The 19,766-nt window shown below is 38.6% G+C and overlaps 1 protein-coding gene and 2 pseudogenes across 2 annotated transcripts; 2 read left to right on the top strand and 1 right to left on the bottom strand.

Annotated features, from left to right (window-relative positions):
• Nucleotides 1–2,389: 2,389 nt before the first annotated feature.
• LOC148725360 (uncharacterized) lies at nucleotides 2,390–8,235 on the bottom strand (annotated as a pseudogene).
• Nucleotides 8,236–8,907: 672 nt separating this feature from the next.
• On the top strand, nucleotides 8,908–12,982 carry LOC148725361 (uncharacterized; annotated as a pseudogene). The gene is made up of 2 exons (XR_015990615.1): nucleotides 8,908–11,124; nucleotides 11,671–12,982. The product of XR_015990615.1 is annotated as an uncharacterized LOC148725361 (transcript).
• Nucleotides 12,983–13,421: 439 nt separating this feature from the next.
• Nucleotides 13,422–19,695, top strand: LOC111338734 (F-actin-capping protein subunit beta isoforms 1 and 2). Its single transcript, XM_022945251.2, has 11 exons — nucleotides 13,422–13,574; nucleotides 13,895–13,984; nucleotides 14,831–14,952; nucleotides 15,454–15,567; nucleotides 16,054–16,133; nucleotides 16,428–16,486; nucleotides 16,577–16,639; nucleotides 16,795–16,848; nucleotides 17,210–17,275; nucleotides 17,698–17,774; nucleotides 18,402–19,695. The coding sequence occupies exons 1-11, from the start codon at nucleotides 13,572–13,574 to the stop codon at nucleotides 18,484–18,486; spliced, it is 813 nt and encodes a 270-aa protein (XP_022800986.1). The 5' UTR covers nucleotides 13,422–13,571; the 3' UTR covers nucleotides 18,487–19,695.
• Nucleotides 19,696–19,766: the final 71 nt, after the last annotated feature.

Genomic DNA, 19,766 nt, shown 5'->3' on the forward strand with positions numbered 1-19,766 from the left:
TCAATAATTGTTTTGCGTAATTTAAAATGGATAAGGAATCCACTTCTTTGCCGTGATTTTAAAATGTCAAACATGGTTTGACGTATTGACGTGAAGAAAATGTCCTGACGGTGAACGAAAATTGTTTGGATTCAGCTGGAAGCCTTAGTCATCAAGGGTTCACGAGTTACAGGGGGTGAAAATTAAAAAAAAAAATAATGAAATGAATGACAACAACCTGGAATTTGTTTTGGTTCATGTTTAAGCAGCATTTGAGTTAGGGACGGCTCGAGTCATCTTTTGGTCTGGTCGCAACGAGTCCGGATAATCGAGGTTCGACTGTAATATCGTCTGAGGATTTTCGCGTTGTTTCCTAGTTTTTGCATTTTTTGAAAACGTTATTTTGCTTCCCATTATGATGGAAACCAATTCAAGATCATTCAAGTTACGGCATCAGTTTAGCCTAAAATAAGGTTTGGTTTTAAAGTATACTTTCAACTCGCAAAAAGAAGTCTCTTAGCTTGGATGTCCCCAAGCCCAAACGGCGTATTTTGGCATGGTGGCAAAACCTTTCATTTTCATACTTATTGTCGAGTTTCATAACAGATTATTCATTGAAACTTGATATTTTTACATATTTCAACACGATAAAAACTGAGGGGGCTCTTAATACCCCATATTTTGTCCCCACCCTCCCCCCATACTTATTACTTTAATTGTGCTTCCAATTGTGTCGGTTGTATCTTCAGATGAAGCCCTTTTCGAAATTGAACAGACATGGGGTATTAGAGTTACACTACTTTCTGCAAATATGAAATATCTTCTTAGGTTATATTTAATTACCAACCCGGGTGGTGAAAAGCGCGAAGGCGAAGGCACAAATCAAGACTCTCTTTTCCCTTCCTTCTAATGTACAAGCTAGAGCAGGCTAGGACAAAACACTGACCCCTTCTCACCCCCCACTGACCCCTCTTACTGACCCCGTCTTAAATTCACTGGCAATCATGAATTGAAGCTAACGATAACAACCTAACGATACAAAATTACGATCTGATAATACACTCACATCGTAAATTCCAAAATGGCGGAAGATGGTGGATCTGTTTAATGCCTATTGTCTGCCATCGTCCAAACTCGTTTTACCACAATTGTTGGTCCTCCTACACTCATAAACGAGTGGCAAATGTGTCGAAACATTGTGTACTGCGTTGTAGACGTTTCCACCGAAAAGGATTGCTTTTCTTCAACCAAAGCGTGAGAAACCGGAAGCTTGAAGTCTTCAACCTCGTCCCCACGGTATTTTCGTTTTCCAATTTGGCGATGGCTTTTCCTTCGTTTGTTAAAAATTGAGTAAATGGTCGTGAATAATGGACTTACAGGGTAACCTTCTTCAAGTATGCCGTGAATTGGTGAAGGCTCTACTCGCAGATGAGTCCCTGTCTTTATAGACTGCAGAACAGACGTTATTTGTTTCCCAAGCGACGGGGTTTGGCTGACCTAGTCGAAAAGTAGCTCTAATGGTAGTTATACATTTAAATTCCTTTCCAGTGAATTTAAGAGGGGGTCAGTAGGGGGTAAGTTGACCCGGGGTCAGTGTTTTGTCCTAGCCCAGCTAGAGCAGCGATACAGGCCATCTCGCACGCAGTGAGCAAATACTAGAGAGATTTAGCACTGCCTTTACGTGAAACGTGAACAGCAAGAGTGACCACGTGACCTTGTTTTTCCCACAATTTTTTTTACGTTTGCCGGTTACACTTTGCCTTTTGCCCTCTACGTAAAAGCAACCTGTCTCGCTTTTACCGTGACGTAAGATTTTCTTCAGTTTTTCTCTCATAGATTAGAAGTTAACTGTCGGGTAAAAGGGCACCAAAACTATACCTTGTAAGTCGTACAAGGAAGCCTTTAAATCCACCATGACGTGAGCTGACGCGAAGCTAAAGCAGCAAGTTTCACGCTCTTTTACGTGAAACGTAAGCTGGCGTTTGCCATTTCACGTAAACGCGGTACTAAATCTCTATTAATGAGCGGTAGTCCTGTAACTTCCACTCTGGAAGACCATATAGCCAAGCCCCTGATAAGTATAACTGCTCTGGCTATCAAAGTAAAAACGTGTGAAACCAAGTACATTGTCAATACAAAACGAAAATCATTTTATGGCTACGCTGGTTCAACAGCAGCAATCACAATCAGTACGAAAGCAAAACGAAGTGGAAGTCTCAGTCATACTTAAAACCCTTCACGATGAAATCTCTATTGTGGTCACATTTGTCTGAATTAATGAAGCCTTTGAAACTTACTTCTAAACAAGAGATCAAAATTGCAATGAAAGAAAGAAACTGCCTGACGGCTAAATCACAGACAAACCCATGGGTCGTTAGACTCGTCGTTACTTCAAATAGAAGAGTTACCCTTAGTCGTACTTTGATACAATACACTTTCCATGAGCATCATGGGCAAAGATTGGGCTTTTGGTATTTGGAGGTAGGGGCCACGGTCCAGATGTCTTTTCAGCCTCCTTGGAGATCTCAAGCACCCTTTTCATCAACTTTTGGAATTCTGTACGACCTAACCGCCTCCCAGCTAGTTCAATAGATAGAGCGCTGGACTTTTGTGCGGGAGGTCGAGGGTTCGAGCACCCGGACGGACCAACACTCAAGGTCTTACAACAAGTGAAAAGATTATGCTACCTTTCTACAACGTCAAGAAATGGTTAGATATTCTAGTCTTTTCGGATAGGGACGAATAAATGGAGGTCACGTCTCCTGCAGGGTTAGGGGTAGGAGACGTTAATTTCCCGCGTACGAGATCACTGTGTGATGGATGTCCTCCCCTGGGGTGGTTGCTGGGTAGGAATTGGCCCTGAAAAGCCCCCGTGGGGAGTGGTCAATTTATATAGGTATGTATGTAGGTATGTATGTATGTATGTATGTATGTATGTATGTATGTATGTATGTACCTTTGCAACTGCATTTGTCTTGCACTTGGGCCAGTTTTATTGTCCACGTACTCACCCATGGTCTTCAGGTTTTTTGAACGGGCATCTATCTTTGAAAGCGGGGCAATTTACAGTGATGCCTTTGAGCTCATCAATCAAGCCTTTATATGGGCATACAGCTGTACCAAATACTGGTCAATTTATGGTGATGTCATCGAGCGTCAAAGAAAGAGGATGACCGCGAAATAAAACGAAGTTATGAAGTTCAGCATATTGGCCAAGCTCTGATAAATAGCCTGTTACAAGCGATCATCAGGGAAACGAGGCTTGGAATAGGCCAGTCACTCGTAAGCCTATCGCTTTCTTCTGACTTAAAATACATCGCTCTGCAGGATGGTTCTTATTTCATGATTTAAAGTGAAAAGGTCAAAATAGCGGTATTTCATTAGCAGTTGCCTATAATTGAGAAATTCAAAAAGCTATCCTCTTGGTTTGAAAGGTCTTAAGATACGAACTTTGTGTTTCGAAATAATATCTTGCCGAGAAGTTTTTCTGTTTGATGTCTCTCTGATAGTAGACTTGGACATCAAACAATGGAAAAAACCGTGGACAAGATCGATCGAGCCTGAGAGAGACACTTCACGAAAATCTCAAGAAAGAGGAGGGGAAACTTAGAGTGGTCTGAGAGGAAAACAGAGCGCGAGGCGAGGCAAATCAGGAACAACTGAGGAACACTGAGATCAGGTGGAGGCTGCGGAAAGGACTGTCACTCTCCATTGATCTACGCAGTCATCTTCGACGCTGTTCCAGCGCTACCTGAACTAGTAGCGCAGATCCATGGCTACTTGTGACCAACGGATGCCATACTATTATTATTTCGTATAATTTACCCACCATAGTGTACGCAGGCGTTAAAATTGGCTCTTCTTTAGTGTCTATGGCAAACAGGCAGCCACCTGGAGTCAGTACCGTGCTCTAGTGCTTTTCCTTACTGAGGAAGACGACAGCCTTTATAAACTCGATCCATTGAGCTTCACTTTTGCACTGGTCACGCATTTGACCCATCTTGTCTACAATCTCACCAACGGTCTGACATTGTTTGAAAGGGCAGCCATTTGCAAAAGGGGGACATTTGACACAAATGCCTTTGTTTTCTTCGGTAAGTATAGCGTATGCTGCCACCAGCAAATGCAGGACAATGCTTCGAAATGTAATCTACGGTGACGTCAGACTTCTGAAAATAAATAATTTACCCACCATAGTGTACGCAGGCGTTAAAATTGGCTCTTCTTTAGTGTCCATGGCAAACGGGCAGCCACCTGGAGTCAGTTCCGTGCTCTAGTGCTTTTCCTTACTGAGGAAGACGACAGCCTGCCTCAGGAAGCAACTTATAGAATTTTTCGACCGCAACGAGACATCCAACCTTCACACATCAATAACGAACTTTGAAGGTTGAAATGTCGGCAACAAAACTTATTTTAAATAAAGTTATGATTCTCGCCGGTACGGCTGCAATTTTAGCTGTGAAATGTTCACCAGGCAACCGTGGACGATACTCCTACTCTTGTACGTTGGATCAGCGATGATCTGATCGGCCCAAAATAACGAATATGAAATATAAATATAGAGGCAAGACCGATACAACGTAGATAAGTAAATTTTAAGACGGAGCACTATATTTCGGCTGGCCAAACCAGCCTTCTTCAGGTGCAGTGGGAATTAACAGAGAATTGGGGTGACGCTTCATAGATAGCTGTATGATGTAACAGCGGAAATATGTAAAACTAATTCGATTGACAATGAGATAACAATAAAAATAGAAATAGTGAGCAAAAATAGAAATGAAATAAGGTAAATTGGAAACTATAACTAGAAACTAATACATTTCTTCGCGAGCGTTAAGGCCATCTGGATAAATAGTGTTGCCTCTTGAAATTAAAAAAGCTTCCCTGGCCTTGCGTATCGAGTCTCTCTTGGAAAACACTTTTTCGATGGCGATTAGCTCCATGTCGGGAGCAGAGTGGTTAGGAGAGGAAATGAAGTGTTCTGCCGCTGTAGTAGGTTTAGATTTAGAGTTAGGTTTATCAATGGTACGGCGGTGTTCATTAAAACGGTCTTTCAAACGTCGTTTAGTCTCTCCTACGTATTGTAAGTTACAGCGGTTGCACTGAATTAAGTAGATAAGGTTTTTAGTGTCACAGGTCAAGTGAGATTTAATGGGACGTGTTTCGCCGGTAGAAAAAAAGGTATAGTTAGTAAGACCGTTAGAGATGTAGGGGCAAGTAACGCAGTTTCTACCACAACGGAAAGAGCCGGGGTAAAATGCCCCATTAAAATGCCCCATATAAACCCCACACTTGGTTTAGATACATCGACGATATCTTTATGGTCTGGACCGAAGGTTTAGATAACCTAAAAATTTTCGTCGATTATCTTAACAATATCCACCCGCCATCAAATTCACCAGCTCACACTCTTCCACTAATGTGGCTTTCCTTTCAACTGTAGAAAGGAAGCCTGAAAAAATTCGACTGCACTCCTACCCGTTCTTCTCTATAATTAGTAAAATTGCATGCAACTCACCTGTGAGGAAGATCACTGCATGGCCTTGCTTAATTTTCAATCCGCAGGTCAAGTGAAATTTAGATCATCGCAAACTGTAAAGGTTATTTTATGGAAACCAAAAGTAGACTACAAGCAGCCTCTCCTTTTCGACCATTGCGCGAGTCCGCAACGAAAAAATCAGTAAAAAAAATGTGAGACGCGCGCAAATTAGGCGAAGAAAATTGGCAGATGTAGCACAGAATCTATTCATTAATTTACTAGATTATTCAGAGCAGTTATGATAAGAGTGGGTATACTTGTGGTTTTTGAGCCACCTCCCGGTTGGCTCAATTGGTTAGAGCGCCGGATTGTGTTGTGGTCGAGGGTTCGAGCCCTGGCCGGACCAATACTCATGGTCTTAAAATAAGTGAGGAGAAATTTCCACCTTTCTATAATCAAGAAATGGATAGATATTCTAGCCTTCTCGGATAAGGACGAATAAACCGTAGGCCCCGTCTCCTGCAGGGTTAGGGGTAGAAGACGTCAATTTCCCACGCACGAGATTACTTTGTCGTGGATGTCCTCCCCTGGGGTGGAATGAGTGGGAATTGGCCCTGACGTGAGCTGACGCGACAGCGGCACATACCTATATAGCCCATATATCGCATTACCCCCCCCCCCCCATACATACATACAGAGGTTAGTTGGCCACTCCCCCATAGCCCATTGCAGAAACGTGAGAGGACTGGGAAGAGTGTGGTTGTTTTCCGTTTGTTTGAAAAACTATGATATTCAAATGAAAGATCAACTAAATTTGAGTCTTAAGCTAAAATAGAAGTATTAAGAGGAGAAAAATGGCAAAATGACAGCTCTTCAAATAGCACCTAAAATAGAGAGTTTGTATGGATTGGGTAGAAAATTTTTAGGGTTTGTATGGAATTTTTGCAACTTTTGCAAGGCTCCGATTTGGACACTTTTCCGCTGAAAACTCTCAAACTTGACTGGGTAGCTTTCCATACAGTAACATTTCAGTTGAAATGTTTAGATTTTCAATGTAATCAATATAAAAAACTCGTCCCAGTCCTCTCACGTTTCTGCAATGGGCTATGAGGAGTGGCCAACTTAACCTCTGTATGTATGTATCCGGGGGGGGGGTACTGCGAGATATGGGCTATATAGGTATGTGCCGCTGTGAAGGGTATGGTTTTCAAGTAGTTTACTCTAGGATAGGGTATATAAATCAGAGCATTTGGGCTAGAATAGGGTATCATTTTTCAGGAAACTGATCAGTTGGTTGAAGATTTTTATCTAGACTAGGGAAACCGGGAATTGCCACTCAAACAAAAAAAAAAAAATCAAATCGACAAGTTGAAATTTACGCAGCTCAGTCCCGGGAGTAAAAGCAAAGAAAGTGTCAATAGATGGCTATCATAAAACAGTACTGGATATTATTAACTGTCAAAAATCGGGATTCAGACGGAAGTCGGTTGTTTTAATACTGGTTAAAATTAAACCATTTATTGTCCCTTATAATGGCGTACGTGCGTGCTTGGCATAGCTCAGCCCCGGAGCTCAGCATGTAACTTGCAACGCGACCAAGTTGAATACGAGTTAAAAATCGAAAAGCCGTGTCCAAAACCCGTCCAAAATTAGGACTCATTTAGGACTAATCTTCGAGACTCTACAAGAAGGAAGGTGGACTAGCTTTTTTGTAACTTAGAGAAAGAAGGTAAGTGCTTCCTTTTTTTTTTAGCTGGAAAACAGCTACTCTAGGATGGGGGGGGGGGTTTGGGGAGTTTACTCTAGTATAGGGTGGCAAAATTCAGCTGAACTAGCTCTAGTATAGCTTAAAGTGCACCTAAACCCCAAAATTTTTTTTTCGCTTAACGAAATAAGCTTATATTTTGGAGTATTTCTGTGCAAAAATTTTTTAATTTGCTCAAATCTTTAATTTTCTATGCCCAGTCAAAATACGGAAAATCGGCTGCCATCTTGCCCCACGACCGAGTTTAAAGAAGAATGGCTCTAGCGGGTAATGTGACGTCAAATCGAGAACACGAAAGTCTGCATCTCACACATTTTCACTTGTTTGGGAAGATTGTAGTCGATATTGTCCGAAATATGCCGACTAGGTGTGTTGTATGAAGAATGTATGAAGCGCGATACCCTCTTGCAAATTTCGCACGTTGCTGCATCCTTCTACAACACACTTAGTCGGCATATTTTCGGACAATTATCGACTACAACCTTCCCAAACAAGTGAAAATGTGTGAAATGCAGACTTTCGTGTTCTCGATTTGACGTCACATTACCCACTAGAGCCATTCCTCTTTAAACTCGGTCGTGGGGCAAGATGGCGGCCGATTTTCTGTATTTTGACTGGGCATAGAAAATTGAAGATTTGAGCAAATAAAAAAATTTTTGCGCAGAAATACTCAAAATAATAAGCTTACTTCGTTAAGCGAAAAACAGTTTTTGGGTGTAGGTGCACTTTAAGGGTTCCAGAGTCCCAGCGGCACATCCCCACCCAGAAAATCCTAAAGTACCCCCCCCCCCCCGTATGTATGTAGTTGATGTAGTGCAATTTCAGCAAACCTTCTTTTAATAATTACTCTTGTGTTACAACCGCCAAAGGAGACATTTTCTTCCAGATCGCAAAATAAAGTGGACTATTTGTACAACCTTTCGCTGCATGCTCTATGTATATTTACGTGTGTTAAAGCGGTTCCCGAAGCGATTTTTGCTTGACCCATAAATCCTCGCACTCCACCATACATTTTCTTGAAAACAGCCAAAGGTAGCATAAATTGTCGAAAATCGCCACACTTCGCAGATACGCGGGAACATTCTTCCAGATCAAACTGTTTTTTTTTACATGCTTAACTTCATTTATAGTGCAAAATCATCTGATGCCCGATATATTCTGTACGATTTCGTTCTTTAAGCGTGTGACGCCGTCACAGCCGTCACAACCGTTACAACAGAGGGTAAACTGGACTTGACTCATTGAGACTGTTAAGGATACTCAAACGATTCACTTAGCCTAAGTCGAATTTGATGGAATTTGACTTTTTTGTTACGAATTATTTTAGTTACGGATGTGGTTACGTTGTTGTCTATTTTCTATTGGTTTGTAATCAGATATTTTTGCGTTCCCACACGCGTGAGGTAACGCGTAACTTTTTTTAGGCTGGGTTACACGAAAAATACATCTGGCATGGTATATGCAAAATCAGGAGCCATTAAAGCCACTAAATCGGTTCCAAACTTGGTGGAAAACCAGCCAAAATACTGCTGAGGAATCCTTAATGTGACGCCATTTTTAAATCCCGAGAAAAATTACAAGAAAACGCCGTGTTTTTAGTCGGCCGTAAACGGTGGTTTCTAGCCCATTCATCCTCCATTTTGAATCACAAAATGTTTTTCTTGAACTTTGTAACCTCGCCTTTGATAAGTTATGCAATTGCGTTACACAATCGCTGAAGTAAAATGAGTGACGAATTTAGTCAATGTTGCTCGCGTTTTAAAGACGCAATCAGATTCACTAAACTGGAAGTAAGATATGAGGCGATGGAAAAAAGAGAAAAGAGTGCTTTTCACCTTGGAAATTCCCTATCCTCTTTTAAAAGAATGGCACGAAATTGTACAAGAAAAAAACGTGCTGTTGCGTGACATGTCCAGTCAAGATTTCTCAAAACCTACAGCAAAAAGGTTTTGTTACGTAGACCTAGCTAAGTATAAAAATGCACATTTTGGCAATGCTTTGCCTTTAGCGATCACGAAAATATATGAAGAGGAATTGATGTAGCTTTGTTAAATATTGCCTACAAGATTTCATTTGATTACAAGAAAACTAAAGGCCGAGCAAGACAAGAGTTGAATAATCGAGTACGAAAGTTTCATGTCATGGAAGGTCAAACACAATCTGTAAATGAACTCTACGGAGAAGTTGAAAACATACAAAATGAATTACAAGATTGGAAAAAGGCCAATGAGAATTTAGAGTTAGAGAAGGAAAGAATCTATGAGGAAATGGTGCTGGCAGTGAATCAAAGGGAAAATGAAACCCAAGTTTTGCAGAAAACAAACAAAGAGCTCGAAGATTATGTTGCATCGTTGGAAAATTCAGTGGGAATTAGTTCATACCAGGGAAAACCTCTTTCAACTGTGAAAAATAAGTTCAGAACCTTGAGAATTTTTATTTCACAAGCCGAAGCTACTCTCTTGTTCTGCTCTTCCTTTGGTGTTGCACTTGTAGGTTTAACTGTCAAAGAATCCGACACTAATGTGGTTCACAACATCACAAGTAAAACCCACCAGTCAAGATTCAGCCACTCAAGGAGAAGGAGAAAAAAAATACAGCACTCTGTCTGAAGAAGGAAAAGGAAATGTCGAGAAAATCCTCTTCCTATTAGAAAAATTTGTGTGGGAGATGCATGCTATCATGAAATTTCTATGGTCACTGATGGTCTACCGAGGTCCTTACTTAGTCAAACAACGCCGTGAAGAACTTAATAAGATGTGCCAAATTGAACCACTAAATACCAAGTTTGAAGGGGCCAAAGTAAATTCAGTTGAAAATGTGTTCAAAGTACATATCTCTGACTTTCTTAAGGAAAACAGTGACTTTGACCTTATCACACTGACAAAATCAAAATCAAAGTCAATGGTGACGGTGCAAGAATAACAAGAAATTCAAATTTTATTTTGCTTTTGTTTTCAATTTTGCAAACAGACTCAGTTATGTCTGCTAAAGGATATAGAACTTTTGGTATAGTCAGTGCAGCTGAGAGTCACCACACAATAAAAGAGTCATTTCAGAGTTTATTCAATGAGGTAAATGACTTGATTGCCACAAGTAAAATGACTGTGGATGGCCATGAGGTCAAAACTGAATTCTATCTTGGTGGCGATTACAAATTTATTTTACTGATGCTTGGACTCAAGGGGGCAACATCTCACTAAGCTTGTGCCTGGTGTAAGGTACATAAAACTGATTGCTGCAGAATCAATGATGACTACAATAGTACTAGTTGCAACACTCCACCCTTGGCAAGAACACTGAAAGAAATTTGTGAAATGTCAAAAAAATCTAAAGAAAATTACTGTTGTGATAAACAACCTTTGTTGAATATTCCACTTGATCATATAGTGGTAGATGAGCTTCACTTAATGCTAAGAGTCATGGATATTTTGATCGGAAATCTAGTGCATGAGTGCCTTGACATAAGGATGATGACTTGGACTATAAAAAGGGGACATGCACAGCAACAGGGTTACACCTAAAAAGCCTAACTAGATCGAGTAATCAAATTTTGTGGTGTTGCTTTTGATGTGTGGGAACAACGAAATGCTGATGGGAAAGCTGGTGGCAAACATGACTGGACAAGTCTCTTCCATTCAGAGCTTTATTCTATGAAGTGAACATCAAAGATATATATTACTTCAGCTCTCTTTACTTAAACTCGGGATACACTTACTTGCTTGGAAAAAGCCATATTGATTTTGGATCACTTGAGGCTCAAAGGTATGAGTTAAAATTGATTGCAAAGCCCAGGTGTGTGGCAGTAGTTCATGCTGTCACTGACTCGCCCAGCAGATTGCAAAGGACAGAAGAATCAGTTCAAAAGGTGAGCAGACCAAGGATGACTGACTTATCAAAACAGGTTAGTCTGGTTTAAACAGGTTTCCATACATTCTCAGAGGATGTGATGGATGTAAGTGTTTTGCCATGAACAGGTGAATTACCGTAAAAACATTTGAACTGTTGTTGTTCTCCTTACTGAAATTAACTCTAGATCTGCTCTTGTTAGGCACGAAATCTGACAGATTTTCAATTTAGGCATGAGTCACACTTGCAAAAAGTTTTTAATTTTTTTTTAGAAAAAAATACCACAAAAAAAAATACTAAATCGCAACCGAAAAGGAAAACGAGAGTTAGTCAAATGAGAAGGGTCGCAGGTGTTTTGACATATAGAGAATTGAAGTAGGCAAGAAACTAGAGAGCATGTTTTCTACTCAAAAGAAAGCCCGGGAAGGGGTAACTTGGATCAATTTTTGTTTGGTATGTGCCACTGGCCTCTCAGAACCCCTACCTCATTAGAGTCAATTCTGGTATCAATTATAGACTGCCATGTGGGTCACTTTTGGGAAAAAGTAATTTTCGCGATCATAGCTTAGTCACTTTCTGTTCATGCATCTGCTTTTTAAAGCCTTTTGGTATATGTCACATGGGTGACTGGTACTTTCACGCATGCTGATTGGCTAGTTTGGAAGTGAAGAGCATACACTAAGTGCTGTTCAGCTCTGAGCCGCTGATGAGACAGATTTGGCGCGTCGAAGTGGACATTAGAATATTACAAAGCCTTGTGGGAGGATCCGGTAAATTTTATTGTGGCATAGACACAGGCAATAAATAACGAGCAATCCCTAGGTAGACGTAAGAAAGACTAGAAATGCGCAAGTGATGGTGATCATTAATATTATTTTTTTACATAGAGCCATCGCTTGTCTTTGGAAATTCGCTGCTCTAATGATGTTAGTGCAAACTGTAATTCTAAATCCAAAAAGTTCAAAAGGTCAAAAGTTTTTCAGTGAAATTTTTCATAAGAGTGATAGAGGATTAGTTTTTTTTTTTTTCATAATAATGTGAATTCTGTTTTATAAAGTTTTTGCTTAGCCACATCTTCATTCTTTTCTATCCAGCCGTGGTGATCTATTCAGTGAATAGGGCCAGGGATTCTGAAACGGAAATGCCTGTATCTTCTTCTTCTTCTTCTGCTTCCTCTTTTGATTTGACAGAAAATTGATGTTGATATTGATAATGATAATACTAAAAGAAAGGTTGATAAAGATAATGATAATAGAGATAACAATAATTATGATAACGATTATAAATGTAATCAGTCGGGCTCTCACTAGTGTCAGTACATGCATGATATATTAACACAGAGGGAGTGTGTCTTTTCATTTCTGGTTTTAAACATTATACAACGGTAGTAAATCACGTACCTAAATAGAACAGATTGAGTAAAGTGGGCTCCTGGTACGTAAACTTGAAATATTTCCGACCCAACAGTTTATTGGAGGCAGGATAACTCTTAATTATCGCAATAAACTTTTAAAACTAAAATTTGTGTCGTTAAACTGTAGTCGCATCAAATTGAAAGTCAATATTTTTAACTGAAGTTGACTTCCGCCGACAAGGCCGAAGTTTTTTCTTTTTCAATTTTGGTACTACGTCTTGGTTTCAAGTGCCATTATGACTAATATCTGACGTAGTTTTCTATTTCGACATTTCAGAAGTATAGACGCCAAGTTTCAAGTCGTAATTTCCTCAGGAAGATAACTCAGGTTCATTTCACGATAAACATGGTAAAAATGATTGGGACTCGGCCATTTTTTCACGCAATTGAGTGTCCGCTGATTACAAGGTGTTATGTATAATTTTTGTGGCGATTGAAGTGCACTGGAAGCTCTTGATTTTTCATTTAACATTGCACACCTAAAAGAAAATTATATAGACCACTTTCATAAATCGCTGCCGGATTAATATTCTTTTGTTTAAATTTAAATTAGCCCTTCTGGCCTCGCTTGAGATAATGTATTCTTTTGAATTTTGTACTGGGTAACAAGGCCAGAAGGGCTTATTTAAATTTAAAGAAAAGAATATTAATCCGGCAGCCACTAATGAAAGTGGTCTATGAAATGAGTACAGATGACCGAAACGGAGAAATTTGAAAAATTATTCAAAAATGATTTTAATAATACAGATCTGCGGGGCAAAACGGAGAATTTTAAAACAAGCAATTCCTTTGTTGGTAATCTTAAGATTTCTTCGAGATTTTGTATTTTTTTATCATAATTTCTTGGTCAATTCACTTCCCCTTTCGAATATTCTTTAACTTTCCTTGAAAATTGACTTGTTAGTTTAAGCCATATTTGGAAGTGACGTGTGATTGGTTGTTTTGCTGGTGTGGTAGGAGCGGCGGCCATCTTGTGGAGAAAGTGGTGTTTCCGGCTGGTTGTAGGGGTTTATTAGCCGCTTCTAAAAATTGTTTTTCATTTATATTATAGTGAGTGTTTAGGCATTTGAATACACGTTACATTCACAATGGTAAGTATTGTTTTTCCTGTACTTGTCATCGACAGAAAAGAGCAGTTCTGCTGTACTCACAGTGCAATCAGTGTTCTGTTTGTTTCTGTGGTTGTATACCCGCCTGAACTCGTTAATTTTGTTCTTTATTCTAAATGGCTTGAATCGGGTGTCATTCTTCCTTGGAATGGTACAGTAAATAAACTGGAGTGTCTGACGAGCGACCAAAAATTTGAGTTGTACGTGGACTATTTCGGTCTTACGGAGAAAATTATGTCCTTCATTGTGTTGACTTTAGATTTACACTACTAACTTCGTACTGCGATTTGTTGATGCTACAGACGGAGAGACAGCTAGACTGTGCGTTAGATTTAATGCGAAGGCTGCCACCCCAGCAAATTGAGAAGAATCTTAGCGATGTTATCGATTTGGTGAGTGACCTTACTTTATCTTATGGAGGAAGTGGATCGGTAATTACCCTACAAATTGCTGAAGTGATGTATGCTCGTGTCTTGATTTTTGGAATTTGTTAGAGCGAACTAACTTCAAGCTAACTTGCGTATTTCTTATCTGTAATTACTGACTTGACTGGTTATGATTATCATCTAATATTATCACACTTGTAGTCACTGCAATGAGCAATATTTTAAGGTACATGCGAAAGTAGGTGAAATTTTCGTCTACAACTGTTTTGAGAAACAGCTATTTTGCTCTACTTGGTGGATCATGAACCCTCTTTTAACATCGTTTGCTTAACAGAATTAAAGGCTAGGGATAGTTATACACTTTAAGTGCACAAGGCATTGTGTATTGGTGTCTTGACATAAGTGAATCATTGCTAGATACAAAAGAGCATTCTAGGCACACTTTTTTTTAAAGAATGGCCTTATTAGCACACTAGTCAGACTACATGGCAATTTGTTAAAGTAGTATCTGGAATCCAATTTAGCCATGAGAAGTGGATTAAAATGTGGCATTTTAGAGCTCTGCTTGGTGGACAATGGAATAAAAGACAAGTTGCTTGTTGATAAGGAAATCTTTTTAGCTCTTACCACACTGTTCACCATTTATAAGATGTGACAGTCACTTCTTAATTAGTGAGTCCTTGGTTTTAGCAGTGCAGCATTTTTTGTTAAACCTTTAACTACCAGAAGTGAATTACATTTACTTCACATTTGATTAATCACTAACTGAACTTTTGAAAACCAGCACTTTAACATATCTCTAACAGTATTCAAGATCTACTTCCCATTATTTACATCCTCTGATGCTATTAGGTTCCTGCACTCTGTGAAGACTTGCTATCATCTGTTGATCAGCCACTCAAGATTGCTAAGGATAAATCAACTGGCAAAGACTATCTTCTCTGTGATTATAATAGAGATGGAGATTCCTACAGGTATAGATGTACAATAGACTACATCTAGACTGGCTGGTATTTTTTAGCATGTGATACGCCTTGCACGATTAAGCCACACACTGTTAGCACTTGGGGTTGTAATCTTTGTTAAGGCTTACATGTGTACACCATTAACATCATCAGAGTTCCTTTTATTTAGTTTTGTGTGTGTGTGTGTGTGTGTGTCTTTTTCTTATTCTGAGCGTTATTCATGCCTAAGTGTTCTAATTTTTTCTCCAATAGGGGGTGGGGGAAGACATAAAATGATTAAAAAAACCCTACTGGTAGGAAGTAAACAAGCTGGCTATTTGTGAGCATTGTTGAACATAGTTATCGCTGGACCAGACTGCCTCCTCAAACCATGTTATAACTAATAATTTAAATTAGCAAAGTTTAACTTGTGAGACAAACATCCCTTTTGGTTGCTTGGTTTAGCAGGTGTTAAATATCTGTTTTCATTTTAAATATGGCTGCAATCTTTGTTCTCTTGTTTTTCCTCAGATCACCATGGAGTAATTCTTATGATCCACCTCTGGATGATGGTGCACTGCCATCTGATAGGCTAAGGAAACTTGAGATAGATGCTAACACTGCCTTTGATCAGTACCGAGAAATGTAAGCTACCTGCAGGGCTTAGCACTAACGGTAGCCCGCTAGCCACAGACTAGTAGAAATTCAGTTTTTGCTAGTGGTTTTTGCTTTCCATCAGCCAGTTTGGCTAGTAAATAAAGTGAAATTGTTGAAAAGTTGGCGTCGAGCCCTGTACCTAGCAAATTTCTTTTGGATAATTGTTTATCAAATTACTTTTTTTGCTGAGTACTCTTGTAGTTAGGTAATTAAAGTATTACAAGGAAAACAACAGAAAAGGAATTTTAACTTTGGTCACTTATCCTTTAATCCTTATCTAAACAGGGATGGTATAAATTTTTTTAAAGAAATGAATGCTTGCTGCAAATTCAAGAGTTTGACATTGTGTTCAGATGACTGAAAGCAAGGGACGAGAAAGTGGCCTTTATTGTTATGCTTGCCACACTCGTACTAAGCTGGGTCACAAGTTCCCTGGGAAACCTTTCACTGATGTGATATTTCTTTTCTTTGCAGGTACTTTGAGTCAGGGGTGTCTTCTGTATACTTATGGGATTTAGATCATGGATTTGCTGGTGTCATCTTGATTAAGAAAGGTTCAAAGTCTTTTATAAATTCGTTTACATGTATTTAGGTAGTCTTAGGAGTTGGTTTGTACCATTTTTGCCGACAACCGTTTCACTTAACATTTGATGATCAGCTTGCACTATAACTTAAATGTAAATACATGTATTTTCGCCTAAATTAAACTGACAACAAATGTTCTCTGTCTCCAGCTTGAAAACAGCGGAATTATTCTGATCATGTTTGAAATGGGCCATAACCAGAGAAAATGTTATGCTGTCAAGTTGTGGCTTATTCATCAGCTTGTTATGTTACCTTTATTTCAGCGGGAGATAATGATAAGATCAAAGGTTGCTGGGATTCCATCCATGTTGTGGAGGTTCAGGTATGTTGCCAGTCAGAAACAAACACATTGACAAAAGCACAAAACTTGTGAAATGTTAAAGCTAGACTGTGAGTGTTTCATATTCCTCAGGAGAAAAGCAGCGGACGACAAGCCCACTACAAGCTCACATCAACAGTCATGCTTTGGCTTCAGGTATGAACAAATTCTACTGGCAGTCCTCTGATTAGATATTTTTTGATGTTGACATTGTTTTGGTGGTTCCATGCCGAGGATGTGCAGTTGTCCCAGGTCTAATGCTCTTGCTTTGTACCTAAGTTGATAACTGATTCTTTTTCTTTTGACCTCAGACAATTAAGAGTGGATCGGGAATCATGAATTTAGGAGGAAGTTTGACTAGACAGGTATTAATCCATTCATAAAGATACTTTTACATCACCCCTTTGTTGTTTTTTTGTGCCATGATTATGGCTTTGTGCAGTTGACATAAATGTGTATTTTGTACTTATTCATAGATCGCAGCAGGGAGTTGAATTGAATGATTCCAAATGTAAATCGAAGAAGGTTTAAACCAAGTAAATGGGTCTGTTTCACCAAATTGTTTTTAGGGGTTCCAGGGAGATTAATATGGCTCTGCTACATGCTTTTGGCTCAACACATCCCATTAGCTCACTAGCACGCTTTGTTTCCCTCTATCTCTTTTGTTATTTCATCTTTCTTCCTTGACTGACAGTCTATTTTGTTCCCAAATATACAAAACTTTAGGCTGAACAAGACAGTCCTGTCAATGATGCCAATCCACATATTGCCAACATTGGAAAAATGGTTGAGGTACTGTTTACATTTTTTCTTATAAAGGGTCATGCAGGTTAAAACCATAAAATATTACAAGAACAATCAAATTTAAGGTTGGTCAAGTCTTTATCTATTAGGATGCCTCAGCTAATGAGTGACAAGTCGAGTTGAAATATATTCCTTTAAAATTAAAATATAGTTCTTAGAAGTAGATGTTAAGTTTCATGTAAGAGGCATTTGCTAGGTGTTAAGTTCCTCCATTCCTATATTCAAACTGTTTGTTAGAGAATGTATGGTTTTTTTTCAAGAGAGTTCCAATTTCAACCCAGGATGTGCAATCACAAACAATTTCTTGACATTTCTAAATAAAGGGAATATATAACAGCTTGCATGGTTATGCAGGTTGCAATTCTGTATTTATCTGCTCTGAGACATTCATATTATTTTCTTCTTTAAAGGACATGGAAAACAAGATGCGAAACACTCTGAATGAAATTTACTTTGGTAAAACAAGGGATATTGTTAATTCCCTTAGGTGAGAATTGTAGTTTCCTGTGCACTACCCTTACTGTTTGAACCCTTGGTCATGCAAGTTCTTGGACATGGGTGCTTTTTTTGTCTCTTGCCTTTTGTCTGTTTGCTTTTTGTGATACACGTGACAGTCTTCAGCAGTCATGGTAAGCTTAAACTTAATGGTTCTCTTTAGTGCTGCATTACACATCCTTGTGGTTAGTGCATGAACATCACAAAGTTGCAGCTTTTTGATGTGGCTGAAGGTTACCATTGAGGGAAATCTTCATTTCTTCTTAATTAATGTTGTGACTCGTCATTTCATTTCTTCTTCTTGATTGTTTTTGTTTTTTTATATTCATTTTAAAAAGGGCACCAATTCTTTTTTGATTTATTATATGCTGATTCCCTGTGCAGAATAAGAAATGATGATTATGTGAAAGCATGAGTTGAGCAGTGCTCATGAAAACTGTTATATTTGTGTTCTGAGTAATTTGGTAAATATTATGCAGAAGTAAGATACTGCTGCTTCTCTAAGCCTGAGACCTTGTTCAAGATCTCAAGGCAGGATTTCTTTAAATTCGTTGTGTTGTTACTCTTGCAAAAGAGAAAAGGTGGAAGAAGCTTACATTTTACCAATGCTTAATTTCAGGAGTATCCATAGTCTAGCTGATCAAGGGAAACAAAAACAAGTGCAGCAGGAGCTCTTCAGTGTTCTCAAAAACCGCCAAAAGTAGTTTTATAATCTTAGTGACTTTACTCTAGAAACTTGTTGGAAAAAACCTTCGATTTGTGATGCGAAATTAGTTGCTGGAGATTTTTTTAACAAAAAACAAAATCACCAAAGCTTTTGTATAATTTTGCTGGAACCAAATGTTTTTCACAGATTGAGAAGAAGGTACTTAGTGAAAACTACCATTCAGAAAAGCATTTTGTGTACTTGGAGGGTGACTTTCCATTTTATTAATTCATATTTTATGGAAGCTGCTATCTTGTATGTTATTGGTCTTTGTATGAATGCAAGGTCATAGCTTCTGTTATAAATGAGCTCTATTTGATTACCTGAGTGAGCCTAAGGTGAACTGTGATGTTGTGTTTCTTATAAACCCAAGTGAAGTGCAATTTTCAATTGAGCCATAGCATGAAATGTTTTCTGGGATTGCAGTCATTTCTCTTCCCATTGCTAATTGATTGCTCAGAAAAGCTTCATGCCACCTTCACATGTAATTTGTGCTCTTCTGAACTCAAGGTTGGTGTCACGAATTGTTTTGATTGTTAACTCGTTTTGCTGTTTACTTTTGTTCTTACTGGTCATGGTGTTCACTCTGGTTCTGACTTGACTACATGTAATTGAAAGCACTCTATTGGTAGTTAAATAATAAACACACCTTTTGGTTTGTGGTAAAGTTAACTGATTGGACTTTTGGGCCAAATGTAGGCACTGATTTCTTCTTATCAACTAGATGGTACATGTAATTCAATCATTGTTATTTGAGAATTTTGATCGTAAAAGTTGTTTCTTTTGTCAATACCTAATTTTTAGCAATTGATAATTGATGTTGATCAATTGTTAACTTTGTTAACTGTAAGACAACAAACATTTCATCGTATGTCACATGTGGGATTCTTCAAGTAAATTCTAGCATTCTAGACATGTTTACTTTTTATGACAAGGGCTTTTTTGGGGAATGCAAAACAAAATTAGTAAGAACAAAAACAATGCAAAAGCCAGGGATTAGAAAGAAACCCCCCCCCCCCCCAGCTTAACAACTTGTTGAAGTGTTACATGATGCACAATCTGTACAAGTATCAAAAATTATAAATAGAATTCATGATTAAAAGGCCAATTACTTAAGGATTTGTTACACACTCATTACTTTTATTTTCCCTTAGATTTCAAGAGATTCTTAAAACTGTTCTTAATAAAACAATATTTGTTATATACAGTTACTTTGCAAGTTTATTGTAGAGTTTAAAATCATTGCTTCTTCAGATCCTGTTGTTTTTGGTTTTTGTT

This window comes from Stylophora pistillata, chromosome 8 (genome assembly GCF_964205215.1).
Source record: "Stylophora pistillata chromosome 8, jaStyPist1.2, whole genome shotgun sequence".
In the NCBI taxonomy this organism is placed as follows: Eukaryota; Metazoa; Cnidaria; class Anthozoa; order Scleractinia; family Pocilloporidae; genus Stylophora; species Stylophora pistillata.

Bases quoted from the DNA above. Each gene is read 5' to 3' on its own strand.
- LOC111338734 (XM_022945251.2), top strand. The intron at 13,985-14,830 runs GTGAGTGACCTT...TGATGCTATTAG, and splicing joins TTAGCGATGTTATCGATTTG to GTTCCTGCACTCTGTGAAGA. The intron at 16,134-16,427 runs GTTCAAAGTCTT...CCTTTATTTCAG, and splicing joins TGTCATCTTGATTAAGAAAG to CGGGAGATAATGATAAGATC.